Source organism: Egretta garzetta, unplaced genomic scaffold (assembly GCF_000687185.1).
Source record: "Egretta garzetta isolate BGI_Z169 unplaced genomic scaffold, ASM68718v1 scaffold175, whole genome shotgun sequence".
NCBI classification, from domain to species: Eukaryota; Metazoa; Chordata; class Aves; order Pelecaniformes; family Ardeidae; genus Egretta; species Egretta garzetta.
The window spans coordinates 738,014-756,647 of record NW_009259860.1 but is presented as its reverse complement, the minus strand read 5'-3'; the positions used below and the strand labels follow the sequence as shown (position 1 = coordinate 756,647).

At 42.8% G+C, this 18,634-nt stretch overlaps 1 protein-coding gene across 1 annotated transcript in view; it reads right to left on the bottom strand.

Moving 5' to 3' along the window:
• Positions 1–11,040: 11,040 nt before the first annotated feature.
• SAXO1 (stabilizer of axonemal microtubules 1) overlaps positions 11,041–18,634 on the bottom strand; it is a 26,409-nt gene continuing 18,815 nt past the window's right edge. The window contains exons 3-4 of the mRNA XM_009640042.2: positions 16,240–16,442; positions 11,041–12,074 (exon numbers count right to left, since the gene is read on the bottom strand). Coding sequence (XP_009638337.2) covers positions 11,041–12,074; positions 16,240–16,442 — 1,237 coding nt within the window. The remainder of the gene's footprint in view (positions 12,075–16,239; positions 16,443–18,634) is intronic.

Below are 18,634 nucleotides of genomic sequence, written 5' to 3'. Positions count from 1 at the left end.
GACAGCAGTTTTCTGTGGTAATACTTTGCATACTCCATCCTACTAACACTTATTTGGAAAAGAGAGGAGTACCAGTTCCCCGAGTTCAGGTGCTTTCAGACCCAGGGTTTTGGAAAGGAACCCGAGGAAGTGGGTTTTCCTATCCTGCTAGTGTGAAATTTCTCTCTCCTGGCAGCCAAGCCTTTTGGACAAATAGTAGAAAAAGAAAGAGCTGTATTCTGGTTTCTCGTGGTTATTCCTACTCAGTAGAAGCAGAATGGATTCAGCAGCAGCCCCAGAGGACTAATGCCAGTAATTTTTAACGAATGTGTTCCTCTCAAGCTGCCTCCCACAACAAAACAGGTGCTATAAAGCAGCGCATTTTTAAGCCCATGTATAACACCCTGAAGATATGATCAAAAAGTGAGGCTCGGATATCACACCCACAACATGCCTTTGCATGCTGTCTGTGAGTCTTTCCCCCTGGCCAGCTGCAGTGGTTTTTCAGCCAGTAAAGTTCTTTGTCCCATTAGTTCCTGGGCATGCTCTGCTCTGCTCAGGATAGGGCCCCCAAATTAGAGGAAACCTGCAAAGCAGGGGGTTTGAGCATTGTGAAAGGAGAGCTATCTGGATGTGAGGCTTTGGTTCAAAACCAAATTAAAGCTTTGGCTGTGACTCTCCTGTCACCCCCCAGTGGGTTGCATGCCTTGTGGTACGTTAATGAAATGCTGTTCAAGGACTGCTGTGTTACAGCTTCCATGACATGTGGATTTTTCAGCAAAACTGGGAGTCCACTTTTGAGGTCAGTGCCAGGTTCATGACATTAAACTGTCTCGAGCTGGGTTATTTCAAAACACATCTGGCAGTGAACGCTTTTACTACAAATGGGTCTTCAAGAAATAGTGTTGCTAAAAATCAGTGTAACTTTTTATTTAAAAAAAGAAGAATGTCTTTCTATGTATGTAAATGTATATCTTTTCTGTATATTTATTAGGATTTCTTGTACAAAAAGTGCAATATTAATAACTGTACATTATTTTGTCCAGATAAAACTCTTTTGGGTTTTTTTAAATGTCCCCAGAATTTTGTTCCTCTAAAATCAACAGTAATACTGTATTTCTTTTAATTTTAATAGCATTTGCATTTAATTGAGGATCTGCTTCACTGTGCACAGAGTGTTTTATAAACTATGACATGAGGGAGGGATGATGTTTTTAACTTGTGAAATTATAATTATGCATGGAATGAAGGACAATTCCGTAACAACAACAACAATAATAATAATAATGATGATGATGATGATGACGATGTGGTGGATATTTCTAGTACAGTAGTTAACAAAAAGCAGTACGGGGAAGTATTTTCATTTGTTTAATAGCAAAACATATTCAGATGACCACATGTTGAATAGTAGCTGTGTAACCGTGCATAGGATAAACACGAAAGATCAGATCTGAGGATCCACTGTGTTGTCTCTGCACAGTGTGGATTTAATTTCACATGTCTGTCCTCTGAATTGCTACTTGGCAGCGTCTCAGTTAAGATAAGGATTGCTGGTTATTTTATGAAACAACGCTCTCCTCTAAAAAGAAAACAAAACAGCAAACTTGTATTTATGTAACTTTTTGTACAAGTAATGCAGGTTACTTATTTATCTACTGCTTTCTGACGTGTTATTACTTTTAAAAACAAAAGCCAAACAAAGTAGCAAAGCTGTTGGAGTACTCTGTTCTTACTCTGAGTTATGATAACAGCCCACAGCTGTTACACAAAGTACCCATGATCTACCTGCCTTTGGGGAAAGAGAGTGTCTTAACTTGTTTTTAAAAGTCTCCAGCCATTAAGATTCTGCACCCTGTCTTGCAGGTGTCTATTTTAATTCTCCATGTGCCTTGCTTTATTCTTGTTTGCTAATGTCTTGCCTCTATTGCTCTTGCAGTAGAATAGGGCCATCACTGCTGGTCCTAGGATCCCAGAAATCAGTAAAAGTATACCCCTTTTCTTCTATGCAGCAATGCTTAAAGACATCTTGTGACTTTTCCTCAGCAACCTATGGCATGAAGCAACCCCTGTCATTTCAGTCTTTCCTTATAGGTTGCTGCTGCCTTCAGTACCAGAGCTTACAACTCCTTGAACTGTCGAGTGTACATGAAGAAGGAATCCTGGTAATGATCAGAATTATGGGGCAGAAGGGAAGGAAGAAAAAAAATTAATAAAGCAAAAGCATTTTCTCTTAACAAGGACAAAATCAAGTTTTGAAAACTAAGCTGGTTATGCTGTTTCCCTTTTCCAACAAATGACACGATGTCTTTTCTGAAAGGGAACGGTGATTTTGCTCTGATTTACTGACAGTTTCCCTAGTATGATGTTCCTGCATATGCTTTTTAGACACCTATACTGCAGGTAAATAATAGCTCACACATACATAAACACACACAGAGATGCAAGCCAAAGACCAGACCTAAGACTTCCAAGCAACAGTACTGAAGACAATGGCAAATGGGTCATTCATTTTAAGTAAAACAAGTATAGAAGCTGGTGTTGATGTAAAATGAACAGCGGGCCAGCTTAGGATCTCAAGAGAACAATTATTCTCTTTTTATGCATATGGCTCTAGTTACCAGTCAAGTCAAAAAGCCTTCAAAACCTTCAAAGCAAGCTTCCAGTTTTGTTCTCCCTACTAATTTTGCTTGGGGAAGAAAAACAGTTGTGCAACAAGCAGAGAAATGCAGTGCTGAAAGGTTTCCCAGTGGGGACCTACTCCCGCCTCCCTGTTACGTGGCAAGGTGAGCACAGCCACACTACTCCAGGCATGTATGTCTGCATACATACCCTTAAAACCATAGAAGCAGAGTTTTCCAAAGTAACCTTTAGCTGGAAATTTTTTTCCACTATCTGGCTGTAGTCATATGGACTGCAACTGGAGTTTTTTTTCTTTTTAAGTTATGATCCTTTTTGCAAGTTCCCCTATCAAAAAAAAGCTAATGATCACATTGCTCTATGTTTGGTGTCCGAACACTGATTTGTAAATAAATTTGATTATTCCATATCAGCATAAGCTGACACCTCTATTTGTAGAAAAAGGTGAACCAAGTGCTTACCCTCTTCCAGTTTTCCAGGACTGTAGAAGTCCTTCTGAGTTCTTAATGGCAGCTGTCAGCAAGTCACTGATCATTTCAGATAGTAATTGAATGTATTAACTTCATCCATCCAGTTATCTAATTTTTAACACAGAAGCTTTCAAACTGTTTTGAATGTCAGATTTTCTCACAGACTACTAGTGTACACAGATGGGAAGCTCAGAACTGCTAATGCTAACTATGGCTCTTCATATTAGCTGCAGTTTGGGAATCATCAATTTAACCATTTCCTTCACCCTCTTGTTTAAAGGTGTACATATATTTACCAATGGTGTTACCTATTAACTGTCAAACTCGGCTTTTTTTCATGGAAACTAAACCAAAGAAGATGTCAAGTACTTTAGTTTGAAAAATAATGGACAGAAAGGACAATCAGACATCCCTTTTATACTGACCTTACACTCTTCTCACACTACAAGCCTATTGGTTAATCATCATTTTCACCTACATTGCTTTTCATCATCTCCACCCAGCATGTCCCCTTCAATCAAATAGAACCAAATCTAAAAACCTGCTCACAGTCATTTTAATCAAATTTTGATATAAAGTTCTCATTAAGGCATTCCAGTAATAAGCAACTCAACATGTTATTTATCCACATTTATAAGAGGAAAACCCATGTGCCAGCATCTCCTCTTCTGACTACAATACTTCTCTCTTCCCCTGCCTTTTCACTGAGATACGATTTACTTGCTCCCATTCTCAACTTCACATGTGAAGAAATGAACACAATAATACATTTATTCTCCATCTGTCCCTCTGAGAAGCAAATATGGTGCCCAGCCTCATCTTTCATTCAGTGATTACTGATGAAGGCTGAGACTAGAAAGTCCATGAAATCACAGACTCCAGCCCAGCTTTTTTGCCAGAATGGTTACAAAACCTGGAACAGACTCTACTGAGCCATCCCATGCATTTTGGGTGGTTGAGGCAGCAACTCAAGAGTATACAAGTGCCTTAGCATTAGAGAAGTATCACCACAGGGTCCATCTGGAAGAGTTTTTTTCAAGTGAAAAAAAGAAACTGAAAAAACAGAGCACAAGGTAGCTCATGAAATATATTAAAACAGGATCATCAGAAGGGTGTCCTCACTGATCTGAGTTTGTATACCAGCTCATGCTCATACAAATAAGGCTTTACACAGGGAGAAACAAGGTTAACACAGAAAAAAAATGGCTTCTGACCAATAAAAAAAAATTGACCAAAAAAACCGAAATGTGATGGAGCAAAATCAGTTTGTACGTACTATTGTTAGAGATACTGAGGGCAAAACATATACCCTGTCACTGACACAGAAAGTAGCTGCCAGCATAGAGTAATAAATAAAAGTGTGAAAGTTGAAATAGTTGCTGTGAGTGTCGCCAACTATAACCGCAATCAGATGCAATTCACTCTCATGAGAGTCCTGCCAGTGATTTTTGGTTTGCTTTTAGTGCAGGGAGCCCACTGGATGTGCCTTGCCCTTCACGCATACCAGCCTTACACTGGTGCCTGCTTTGGCACCGTGGCTGATGAGCACATGTGTTGGGAGACCTGCACACACTCACTTCCCACGGAAACAGGGGAGTACGTGGGAATGCCTTTAATGGCCCTCTCTGAGTCTCTATCTATCTGTACCATGTGCAAGTTATACCACCTCAGGCGGCTCTGAATTGCCCATGTTGATTGTCCATGAAGCATGGCAGATGGGAAGGAGCAATGCAGCATTGCGTCACCCATTGCACACCCATTTCTCCTTGGCACCTCGCTGTGCCAGTGACAAGACCCCAGAGCCACCATTCCCCCTCACACTTGCCTGCATATCTCCAAAGAGCTCTGCAGGTCTTTGAGCCTGACAGCTGATTTAATTACTAAATTTAATTACTAAGCATTACTCCTTTCCAAGGAGACACTCCATCCTGCCATGCTCCTTCCACACTCCCTTCAAAACGACTGCCTCTGCCAGCAAGAGCAACAGCTTTTGAGGAAGATGGGCACCACGTTTCTAAAGGCCAGATTCCTCTGCACAGCATGTAGGTCAAGCTACTGCAGCACCACCACTGAGCTCAGCCAACAAAAGCAATCCTGGTACCACCAAATCCTTGTCCTTCACCAGGGGCAGCATTCCTGTCTTGCAGGGTGCCTCCATGCTTGCCCAGACACCCAGATTTCCCGGGTACCAGCTGAAATACCAGGCATTTGTCTGAGCCTCTGAGGCTATGAGAGGGCTGCAGCACAGCAGGCAGGACTGATCTGTCCCAGGCCCCCAGCTGAACAGAGCCTGGGCAGAAGAATCCCCTCTGCAGGCAGGGCAAGACCTGGGCAACCACGAGGGAGTGGGAAGGCAATTTCGTTGGCTTGGGCAAGGGATAGGGTTTATGAAACTGACAGCTGGGGCTTATAAGCGAAAACAATGACCAAACGGTGTGCTGCTTGTTTGGGTTGCAGTTCTCTATCCTTCTTGCTAACAGACTGCTTGCCTCTGAGGAGAGAGGAAAAAGGGCAAAAAACCAAGAGTGTTGCCTAAGCCTTTAAGCCCTTTCCAAAGAAAAGCTTTATACTTGTGCAGATATAAATAAAAGCATGCAATTTTATGTGGCTAAAAGTGAAGGGTTGTACTCTGGCGACATATAAATACTGTTTGCTTAAGCAGCAGCAGGATGTGAACGATTGCATAGTAAGCATATAGTTATCCACACATGCTTAGGATGACATGGGCATGGGAAACCACTCCCTTAATAGTCCTCTGCTTCTAGGTCTCACATGAGGTCTGAGTCTACTTTGTTTACAAACTCCCTAGGGCCAGCGGCAAAGCACAATAATAAAACCTGAACCAGAAAGATCACACCAGACAGGCCATGAACAGCTTGCTCTCCAAGTGAGGAGCCAGGACGGGTTTCTTTTCTCTTAAGGAAGTGCTTAATGGTTGGGCTGAGGAGTAATTTGGTTTGAGCTACATGGAGACTTCCCGCCCACCCTTTTTCAACATGCCACTTTTTTTAAAAAGCATAAATTACTGGTTTAAATAAATAGCCTACGAGGTTGGCGGATACTTGTTAAAACACTTCACCTACTGAAACACTGGTGGAGTCAGTTTTCTACTAATAGCATACAACCTAGTGATTTTATTACCAAAAAAGAAAAATCTTGCTGTTAACACACTACATACAAATCACAGCAAATCAAACCCAGCTGTGCAGGAAGGATCCCACAGGCACTTTTCATTTTTAGCAGAGACCAAAGCAGAGCAGGGGCCTGCTCGCCCAGCAAAGCAGCACCCTCAAACCCGTGTGATGGCACTCGGCAGCGCCGCATGAGCCCACTTGCCGATCTGAGGACAATTCTCCGCACCAGCAAGCACAGCGCTAGTGAGCTGGTGAAAAAGGGGAATATAGAGCCAAACACACCATTGCCTCTTTGCTACTCTATTCCTTCCCTGCTGAATGCAGCCCAAAACATCTGTGGGACAGACATGCAGCCAGATGGACAACTGAAAAATCAGGTTGCCCCAAAGCAGTATTTCCCCACAAAAGGAAGAAGAGAGGCACAAAGCATCAACCTACTGCTTTCGATGTGGGAAAGAGGCAGAGACAGACACTAGTACAGTAGGGGGGAGAGAGTTTTGTAATGGGATCAGCTAAAAGCAAAATCTACTCAGAAAATTCATTGTGGAAGTTTCCCATCCCAGTGAACCCAGACCGTGGTTCTCTGCCCACATGTCTCTTTCCAATTGAGATGACATGGTTCTCTTGAGAAGATCCCATCCATGCCCCAGGAAAGAGACTTTTGCCTTGCAAAGAAAGGTTTGCTTTTTCATACATTAAGTTCGGTTGCCTCCTGTCTCCAGAGTACCATGCTCAACATCGATATTGTTTCCCTCCGTGATATGAACAACCTCAGTCCTTGCTGAAGCATACCTCTTATCTTTCAGTACTTTGTTCATAGCTCTGAAACACGTGAGGTGCTGATAATTTGCTCTCTCTAGCCATCTATAGCATTGGGTGAAGCCCTTTTTAGGGTTTGTAGTGGTAAACTTTTCACAAATTTGCTTCTTGTTCATATTTCTAGACCATGAGTACAGAAGTGATTTTTTTTGATGTTACACCTATAGCCAGCTGCAAATCTTCTCCTCTTCTCCATCTATTCAGCTGGAGTAACTGTCTCTTGCAGATGTGAGGCACGGGGGTTTGCAGTTCTTGCTGGCACAGGTGGTTGAAAGGCTTTTATTGTGCAAGTCAAAACTGAACTGATCAGTTATCTCCCCCATTATTCCCCCATTATTCCAGACAACTTGGTTTCTTTTGGGGTTATTTTGTTTCCCGCTGAGGACAGGGGAATTGGGTATTTTTGCTCAACCTTTCCACAGGCAGGAACCACAGTCTTCAGGGGGACACAGGAAGAAGCTATGCCTCCAAATAGGCTCTGCAGCGTTTGTACAGGGGACTGTTCCCGGTGCACAGCTGGGGTCTATTGGCAACGACTGCAGGAACAGATACCGGTACAGTAACCTGCTCTGGCAGTGACAGTTTTCATCTATTATTGCTTAGCACAATCCTCCTTGTTCTTTTTTGCATGCTTCACGGTACAACTCCCCTGGATGCCTTTCTCAACCCTGCCAAGGACAAAGCCCCTTGCTTTCATCCTTGCATTTTTGTTTTTGAAACACTTTTAGATAGTAGCCTTTGTACTTAGGACAGTGTGTAGGTATTCATGTCATTAGCCGTTCTTCAAAACTACCAATGAGTGAAGTAGGAGGCTAATTACAGCTGACTCCCTTCTTTCCACCCACTTGTTCACTGAGTGAGAAGTGTTGCCTTGTGCTGCATCATGAGTGCAAGTTTTAGGAGCTCCTCAAGGCTGCTCCCAACACTGGACGCTGCACCAGAGGCAGGTAGTCTTTTTTTTCACTCATTATTGTCCCACAGAACAGACAAGATCACTACAGAGCACCTGAGAGGTTTCTGAACAAATTCATCTAGCACTAGCATTTAGTTCTGCCACACACACGAATATAGTTTCATTTTCCTCCTCCTCCTACATGTAACTTCAAAACACGAACCTGTGGTGCAGTTCAGTGACCTCTTAAGCTCTTTTTCAGGGCTTCTAACTTGTAGTTCCTTCTTTCTGGGTTTGTAACCACTCTAAGAAAAAGTTAAATTTAATTTGCACAAACATAAGGTAAAACTAACTTCTGCACATCTTTATCCATAAATTCATTCTGCGTGAATTGAAAACAGTAACCAAATCCTGCAGTGGAGCCGATCTTTATTTTCTGTGGTAAACACCTCAATTGTCCCCCCAAATTATAAATTTCTCTTACACTGATTTTCTTACGCCACTGTCCATTTTAATGAGAATTAAACTGCAAGCTGGAAAGATGTTGCTTGACTTTAACTGCCTTACAGAGCAAAGAGAGGACTGCTGCCTGCACAGGTGGCCGGGAGGAGCAGAAGCCAGCCCTGTCCACGCAGTGGTCAGCCTCACCTTGCGATCAGCCCTCCAGCCAGGAGAAGAGGCGGTGGCTGACAGGGACAGGGTTAAACAAGCCCTTCCTCCAAGGGGGGTCAGGCAGCAGGCAAAGGCTCTGCTTCAGGGCAACACCAAATTAGGAGGCACTGAACCACTTGCTTGGGAAAGGGGGATACAATTCCACAGCAGTTCCAGCCAAGCCAAGGCTGTGCTACGTGACCCACGTGTTTCTTTCTTCACCGACTTCCTGTGCCTAAGTTGGTAATTGTGCAACTGTGTGGTGCACTGGTTCAGGGAAATGAGGTAAGTGGGTCTTAACCTTACTAAAACACTTATTAAAACTTCAGCCAGGTTCAGTCTCCTGGTCTATCCCACCATGCAGCCGGACAGAGCTAATGTTGTTACCAGAAAGAGAGACAACAGGGGAAGCGTGCGGTGGTAGGCAAAGAGAAAAGGTAGGCCCGCAGCAGCCCAAGCTTTAATCAGCATTAATTTCTGTGGAACTACACCTTTAGTCATTCAAGTGAACTCATATTGTTCCTTCGTGTTATCATATGTTTGTTTTAGTAAGGTTTTTTTATATATTTAGGTACAAGTCAGGGAAAAAAACCCAAACCTGCATCTCATGCTGTGAAAGTGTTGGAATTAAACCAGTTCATGTCTGCTTGATGTTGCTGTGAGCTGCTCCATTGTTTGCAAAATCAAGACACCTGTCGTTAATGTTCCAAATCTAGCAATTACTAATGCTAAGTAGCATAACGCATTGTTAGCCATTTTGATAAGACTAACTTCCACCGAAGGAAAAAAAAACCAACCCACAGACATGTAATACAGATGGATTTACAAGCTAGACTCTCCTTGCTCTGCATTCACTGCCAGTCTCACATCAAAGGGTTGAAAGAACAGTTGGGGAGCTTTCCTGCATAAAAGAACAATCTCTTCAGTCACAGTCAGGCCGTCACGAGCCCCAGCTGTTTCTTTTATATAAACTCTGTTTCAGAAATGACATAATTGCAGGGTAATAAATAAAATCAGAACAATAAGTGAATAAAAAGAGATGAGGAAGAAAAAATATTCTCCCGTTAAAGCTCAACATTAAAGACATGAAGCTGGTAAGCCAGCGGGAGCTGAAAAAAAGGCTAAACATACTCTAGGTCAATACCTCACTACAGGTGAGTGAATATTTTACAGATTCCTGAATCTATGAAGGCTGTGTGGAGTCATCGATGACTACATAGTTTGGGCCTTTTGTACAGTGTGATCTGTAGAGATTTGCCCAGTTGTTCCTGCTGCAAGCACATAATTTTTCATTGAACTAAAGCATAAGTTTAGGAAAGGCCTTTAGGACAGATTTAAGGACTCCAAGTGATGAGAACCACTGTGCCTCTAGGGTGATCGTTCCAGTGGCTTCCCAACCTCAGGGTTAAGCATTCATGTTCCCAGATGGAATGTGTTTGGCTTTAGCTTGCAAGCATTTATGGAAGACTTCTATCCCAATGGGTTGCAAAGATTTTCAAAACTTTTAAAACACATTTACACAGAAAATTGTCTTCCTCTTTAAATGCAGACACTTTGATGGTGAGGCACAAGCATTTCCTCCAGCATGCAACAGCTCTACCTAGCACTTGACCTAAATACTCAGGAAACAGCCAGAGCTGCCAGGAGTAAGGGAGAGGAGGATTTAGGAAAGTAGAATGCGCTTAAGAAGCCAGTGAGTTTCATAGTGCTAATGTAAGACTCCTAAGCCTACAGAAAAACACATTGGACACAGAAATGAACAGTACTGGTCAGGAGCTTAGCATTAGCCTTATCCAAAAGATAATACAACTCCAGCTGCTGGCTGAACTGTAGGAGCACAGGACAATTTCAACCCTTTGACGTTTCTGGTACCCTCGCTGTATACTGCAGCAAAGAGCTTTTGGTGAAAAGCTTCCCTAGCAAGTTTAGCAAGACAACCTCACGTCTGATCCTATGCCTTTGGGCAGCACAGTGACACAAGTAATGAAGGCACAATCTTCAGCTATATTTACCCAGCAATTGTACCTTTTGTAGGTGTCTTTGATGGGAGTGACTGATAAGGCCAGGTCTCAGACTTTGTTATCCAGCCATGACTTCTAAGTGTGACTTCACAGCATGTAATTAATCTGAAAAGGCTGTTCTACCACTGTCATCATGGATGCAGCTGAACCTCTGATACACTAACAATTATGTATGTTACTACAAGATTTTTTTTTAGTATCTCAGGAGGAAGTTCTCTCTCTCAATTAAAAAGCAAGACTTAGGTGGAAAAATTAAAAAAAAACCAAAACCCACACCACAGAGAAACAAGGATCAGTGTGTCTTTTTCCTGGATTTTATGGTTTTCATTTGTGCAAATGATCCAGAAAAAGCCAATGCCTGGGAAATAAGTTTATTTTAAAAGCTCTCCAAACATGAATTTAGTGATTGGTTTGAAAGAAGGTTACAAATCAAATCAAGCTGTCATTTGTAGCTCACTGAGGCCCTGCTCTTTGAATCCATTTCCAAGAAGGCTGCATCCACTCTCTTTCTCCTTCCAGTGTCCACCTTGCAGGCACTCACTCTTGGAAGCAGGGAGATAGAGCTTGTGACCATCAGCATCAGTTCCCTCAAAGATGTAACCAGGTGGGTCTTTGTAAGAGGCCATGCATTTAACAAAACCCTTAGGTGTGTAGCTGGTAGCGTAGATAGTTTTATCATCTAGCAGAGTGCGATGCTTTGGGCCTGACCAGCCAGGTTTATAGCTCTTCGTAACTGTAAGGGGATGAGGCACGTAATGGGTCTGAAAGGTAGTCAAGCAATCCATTGGTTTTGCTGGGAAATTCAGCTCTGAAGCATGAGTGATAGGTTTTAGTCTCTTGCACAGCCAAGGCTTATAGTCTTCCTTCATTATAGAAGAGCTATTGAATGGCTCGGTACTTTTGTTAAGCTGGGCCAAAGATCGACATATCTTGGCTGGCTTGCCATTTGGGTGCTTGTAATGTATCTGAGTGGTGGTGTGAAGGTCCATTTTCTCCAGAGGAGGAAGATATACGTCAGGTTTTTTGGTGAACACAGGAGGCTGTGGCCAAGCTTGGTATTTTTCCTGAAACTCAGTGGTAGCGGAAAATGGAAGATCATGGAGAAGCTTCTGCTGGTATGGTTTTGCCAGTTTGGCTGGCTGACCAGCCAGCCCCTTGTAAGAAACTTTGTGGGTAGTGAGGCCATCGAATGGGACCTCATTGACCTTATATTCCTCATATTTATGGACATAGCGTTTCTCCAGAGGATGTGGCACATAATTCACTCTATAACTGGTTATATTCTGAAAGGGAGCCTTGCTTTTCTGGACAAGATTTGAAGGTTTGAAGCTTTGAGTGGCAACTGGCCCCCTGTAGAGATAGTCATCCTGGACAATGGTTCTGTGGTCAAATTTTTCTTCTGATGGCTGAAATCTGTCGTTTGGTCTGATCTGCTCTGTCTTTGGTTCATTCCATAGCACATAGTCATCTGAAATGTAAGAAAGAGGAATCCTTTCTAAGCGCTCAACTGCATTTCTTCGGTGAGCTTAGGCATATACCATATTATGTTTTGATTATTACATTTTCTACTGCCATAAATATTTGTTGATGTTGTAATGATTGACAAATCCTATTAAAAGAGCTTCTATAGAACACATTATACACTAACATGCTAACCCTGGAAATCCTTAGCAGCTACAGAGAAAACTCAATCAGAATAGTTCTATACCCACTCATACCTAGAGAGGTGGTGAAATACCATGTGGGAAGATTAAATTACATCCTCAGTCTTGCAGACACATGACTGAGTGGGTGCTATCCTCATGCTCAGTCAACCAGAAATCATGAAAGTGGAGTATCGTGGCACTGACTTTGACCCCCTTCATTTACCTTCCTTCAGCTATGTTTTGGCTGGCTCAGAGCACAGGCAGAGAATGCCTATGTCTTCAGGAGGCTGTTCAGGGGTCTCCCACAGTATCTCTGGGGCAAGGAGAAGCAGATGTCCACCATTCTGCTCTAAAGGCCAAGTTGCAGAGCTGCCCTTCCTCTTTGTACCTTCTCATTTGGGGATGACCTGGTTTCTCAGCTGCACAAGATGTGATGCTGCCTACTGTTGCTGAGTTCAGGGTTTTGCGGCTCATCCTGGTGTCAGCAAGCTGTGCTGTGTGGCATCTCCTTGGCTCTTGGCTTTGCTTTCAGTGGTACCCCTGCTGTCAGTACAGGCAGGAACTGAGAAGGAGTTTGTAACTCTGTCTCCAATTCTGCCTTATTAGAAAAACTGTTTTCGAATTTGCAGACAAACCTACACCTATCTGAAATGTTGAATCATATCACATAGACGTTCCATACTCCAGAAATCTTTCTATCCAAATTTTTTACTAAGAAAACATTTTAGGTGGCATTTTAGAGACATTCATATCTTCCTTCCTCGGCAGGATACCAGAAGAAAAATGAGGCACTGAGACTTAAACAGATTTTCACTCAGTTACACTAGAAATCTATTGCAAAGCTGGCTAACTCTCTGACCAGCGCTGCCGCCACAAGACCATCATTTTTTCTCTTCATAGTAATCTTGTGCAACTTCCCCTAGAGATCATTACGGTTACTGGTAGGAAGTTGAAATGAAAAAGTCTTGGAGCTAACCCAAGTCTTTTTGTTTTTTTTTTAATTTTCCCTCCTTTCAAACCACATTGAGAGCCATGAGGCAAGTAAGCTTCCAGCTGACTCTGCACAGGAAGGAAGCCTGGATTTCAAAGTACTAGAAAGTAAATGACGCAATTAGGTAGCAAGATATTTGAACTCTCCAATCCAAACAGAGTTTTTTCCTTTTGAATGGCAGTGGCTATTCTACTGCACAAACGCAATTACACAAATGATATGTTCATTACAATGTGAAGTTCACCCAAAAAAAAAGGAACTTTTTGCCCCAATTAGGTGTCCATTTAAAGCCCTTCTGATTCCAATCAAATTGCTCTGCCCTAGCACAGAGAGGAAGCAGCAGCCTCAGGCGCCGTGCTACTCCCAGCCAGCACCCTGGCCCTTGGGGACAGAGCTACCCTCATCCCACTAATTAGTGTAGTTAGCTGAGAACACGGGCCTGCCTGTGTATACTGGTGTAGACATTCATTTGCCACTGTTGGTGCCATGGAAGCCCAGTCCGCGTGCCCTGCTAGTGCCAGGGGTGTTTAAATGCCCCAGGTGCTCCCCTTCCTCTGAAGGAATAGGAGATGTCCAGGCACCCCCACGCTGGTGGGATGTTGACCTTGTGCCCATCCGTAGAGTATGTCATTTTCCTGGAGAGGTGGCCCAGCAGGGTGAACCACAAGCATACACAGACACGTGTCATCACAGGGAATGCATTAATAGAGTGTTAAAAAGTGAGAAGCTCGTAAGATTCAGCCCATCTCTAAGAAAGGGCTCATTCAGAGATCTGACATTTCAGATGCCGACCCAGAGTTACCAAAACACTTCTTAGGTTCTCCCATCATCTTTGCTGGAAAATAGTCTGCGCATTTTGGATGTAACCACAGCTTTTGCAAAATATTCAAAGTATGACAAGCAAGTCCATCTGTCTTCAGTTTTAAGAATTTACAAGCTCTACACATTTGGAGACCTCATAGGCATTATGAATTTATTTTACTTAGTGTAAGCCAGCAGTGCTACTATTCCTTCACAATATGTTACAATTTTATTGTAACTCTAATTCTTCTCCCATAGATATTAATAGTTTCCCATGTAACACAATCTTGAAAGCATTAGGGGGTACAGGAGGGAACAGAGGATATGAACCATATGTTATTGGAGGGTTAGGCGTATCTCACTATAACCATGCAAGACAAAACTAAAATTAGATTAAATACCTGCAGATGGATAGAAACACCTACGTGTGTAGCTTGGAGGAGATGAGAATTTTGAAACCTTAAGTTGCAAAGTCATCTGACATTAATTGTGGTATGCAATAGCATCATCTTAAACCTACAGTGCCATTTGGGATGTGGAGTGTTTAGTGCAGGGGAATATGACAATACAGTAGGAAAGGTAATTTAATACCAATGCAGCCCTGTTTTATATGCTGCTTAAATATTTGAATTATGGTAATTAATTGAATAGCATGTTTCAAAATTTCGCACTTGAGTAGCGATCAGTAAAACCTAGCAATGCTTAAAGAACAGTACAATGAAAACTCGTATTTTGGGGGAAGCTGGGCCTTTAAAAGAGAATCCATTCAGTATGCAACTTGATCTTTGAGGGGGTTTGGACAAAGATTTCCATTTGCAGTGTTTTGAAAAATACTGCAAATTATAACCAAATGTGGCTGAGATACATTTTATTAGAGCTTTGGAGCAACAGTTAAGGTGCTGACCTAAACACTGATAAAAGACAAAGATATACATCTGGTTCAGATACAGAGAAGTTAAGGATATCTAAACACAGAAGGAAAGATCCTCCGCTTGCGCAAAGCAGCCTTTTTTCACTGGCTTCACTCAAGCTATTCCAATGAATACCATCTGGTGACATTGTCTATGCAAAACAAAGTGTTCAAAATTGTCTAAATGTGGGTATTTGCACCTGTGGGTCATAGTCTTCACAACTCGAGTCATTCTAAATGGACAGTATTTCCTGTATGCTTAATGTAAAAATTCCAGTTTATGCCGTTGCAAACATGCAGCTGCACTAAGGTCTGATTTTCAGTCATTTCAGCTGGGTAATCTTAACACTGCATTCACATGCCTTTTATTTCCTTAATTCCTTTATCATTTTGAGGTTTTAAGAAAAAAAAATATTTCTGGAACAAATGTCAATGCCAGCACCAACCATCAGCTTTTATATTTGCACAGCATAATAAAAATAAAATAATTTAAAATTGTTTTAAGAAACACACAAATGCTAGCTGTCAGCCTAGCAACGTTAGGTAGCTGGAAGATGTGCAGAGGGAAGGCAAAATCCTCTGATTTTCTACTTGCGACTTACTACCAAAACTAGCAGCGTTGCTGTAACTGTGTAACTGAAAGTTTTCTCCCAGGGCATGCAGAAGGCAATTCATGCTGGTGGAGAAGAAGGAACAAAGCCTCCCCAAAGACAAAGCACCTATACCACATTACTGCTACTGAGAAACAAGGGCACAGTTAGATGCACAACTTCAGCTGCTTTACCAGGAGTGGAGCTTGAGTGCTTTGGATGTTTGCGTGGGACATCTGTGTGTCTGTAATTCCGATATATGTCTTTTGCACATCCACAGATTAACTCTGCAGCACACACAAAAAGGGTCCCATTCTCCATGACCTGCTCAGACCTAGTAAATTCTACATATTTTAGTTGTGTCTGACCCACTGAATGTGTACAGCCCTGCAGTACACCAAGAGCATGCTCAGTATATCCTAAAGATGCTGCTGCTGGACCCACGTCTTCACATGAGCCTACTTCCACCTAGGATGCCTGTAGGCTTGTCAGACATGCAAAAGAGGTGAATTGAGAGAGATCCCAATGCTACCACTAATGCGGGGCTGTATTCCTAACATTTTGCACCTGTGTGGTTCCTGGGCATCCTGTTGGCATACATAGAGAGAAGGAATACCAAATGCAGTGTTTCGGTCTGTTGTCTTAAAAAATGAAGATACTGGTGAAGTCCTGAAAAAAGGTGCAAGGGCACATACCTTCGTAAGTGGTTCTTGCATCCATCTTGGTGCTGGGTATGTGTCTCGTCACACAGGGGACGCATGGTGGTACTTGAGAGATAGGGTAGGAGTTATAATCTTGTTTGTAAGTGGAGGTCAAATCCATACTCTCATCGCTCTTGACATGCTTCTCGGGTGGCTTAAGTTTCTGTGGCAACACTTCATGAGCTATGTAATCTCTCCTGTGAAGAACAATGCCATCATGTCTTTTGTCTTAAGGAAAAAATTATGTTCATTTTTCTGGACACACAAAGAAATTAATACTTTCCCTTGTCTCCACAACCTAAGAAAGTCTGGATAGGATACAAACAGTTAATGAAACACACAAGCCTTTCGCATTTGGAAACTTGGGCTCTGAAAAAGGAATTGAGGCAGCTCTGGACAGCCTCAGGCAGGCCAGGTTCCCCCCTCTCTCCACCTATTGAGGTTTAATGGCCTTACACAAAGCTATCTCTGTTCCGCAGCAGTTACACCAGAGGACATAACTCCTTTTAAAAGCCCAATAATTATAGCAGGCTACCTAGTACCTATGGGAAACACAAGAGAGGCAACGATAGCCTTCCCAGACAAGGCACTGCACAGCAGCCCTGGGCAGCCCAGCCTGGGATGGGGAGGTAACAACAGAACGGTTTTACAGCAAAACACCAATTGAGGAAAGAAACATCAGCATGGTCAGTCAGCTTTTTCTCAGGTACCACTGTAAAAGAGCTGGTTTAAGATAGTATAGTAGTGTTGCTTAACTCCAACAAAACATTACAGAAACAAGATGGAGAAGAAAATAACATCACCATCCGGCATTCACTAACCTGAGCCTATTTCACTGCCCACATCCTTTGGCACAGGGCAGAGAGGCACCAGCGAACCCAGTCTCTAATGCCAGGGTACTTTTCCACTGGTGTGCAGATCTGTTTACACCACTGGCAGCCAGCCAGGAGAAACAGTCAATACAGGAGCTATTCTAATATAAATACTGCGCTTTACATCTGGAGTGATACTGGGTGGGCAAGAGCCTGAGCCTCTGAATATACTGTATTATTTATATATTTTAGCAAATAAACAAGGTTCTCAAAAGTCTGTGTGGAGCAGAAGGGAAGAGAATTCACATTGCAAATTATTAGGTATAGGGGTAAAAACAAAAATGCAGAAGTAAAAAAAATATCCAAGAGCTTCAAGAGCTACTTACGTAGATGTCATACATCTTGCAGCTCCTTGGCATACCTTTGTCAGCACGGTTTTTTAAGACGAGCCAAGAAAAGAGGAGCAGGAATACAACAGGCATGCAGCATCCTTAGTAGCAGGGAGGGCTCAGTGACAGCGAGGGTCTTTCCCAAGCCGCTCACTGTATGCTGCACAATCCCACGTTTGAAACAGCCGAGCCTGTGCCAGAGGCAAGTAACATCACAGGCAGGCAGTTCTTCACCAGTGTGATCATGGGTTTTCTGGCAATGGGAGTACCTTTTCCTACTCTGACTATTGTGACACAACAGAACCTGCATGGAGACTACAGAGGACAGGTTGATCTGCTGATAAATCAGTGGCAACCTGCATCCAAGATGCCATGAAAAATGGTCCTGCCTGCAACTCCCGGACTTCATCAAGTGGGCTTGCTGTTGCAATATGGCAGCAAACACTCAGCAAAGTGTTATTAGAGAAGACTGGTGGCAACTCAGTGTTTGCTGGCCTCACACTCCCTTGTCTTGTCACACAAGACAGAGTGCATTGTTACACGCTCTGTCTTCATTCTCTCTTGAGTTTAGCCACACAGAACCAGAGCTTTTAGCAGCCCTCTGCTAGGTGGTGGCACTTTTCCACTAGGCCTTGGTACTTTCACATTGGGTGTATTTTCCTACCAGTGCTGCCCCAAGGACAGCAAGACTTGCAATCCGATGGCTAACTGTTCAGGCTCTGTTTTCTGCTCTTACAAGGGTTGGCAAGTTTTACGTATTTGGTAGAGTGTATGCTCTGATGAAGAAAATATAAATCGTTTCTGCACTTTCTTACTAGTCTCCTTTTCAGAAGTTGTACAAAACTCCAGGAGTAGCAGTTACTGTGGGAATTACAAGCCTTGTTTGAGCAAGGACAGTTTTGTTGACTGAATGGGAAGTTTCTAAGAACTCCTTGACAGACCCCACGTGGTGGCTGCCCCTCCTCATCTGCCTTCAGAAGACACGAGTGAGCCCAGGATTTAGTTACAGGCAGACACAAAGATAGCTGGCTGCTTCGTCTCACACTGGGGATGGAAGGCATATTTATAAGTGAAGTCTGCTCTTTGAAACCTGCTGATTCTTTCGGCTGTTACTGAAAACTCCCACATAGACAGAGGCATCCCAAATGTGAATTCAGTCAGGCATTTCAGACTTCATCAGCCACACTT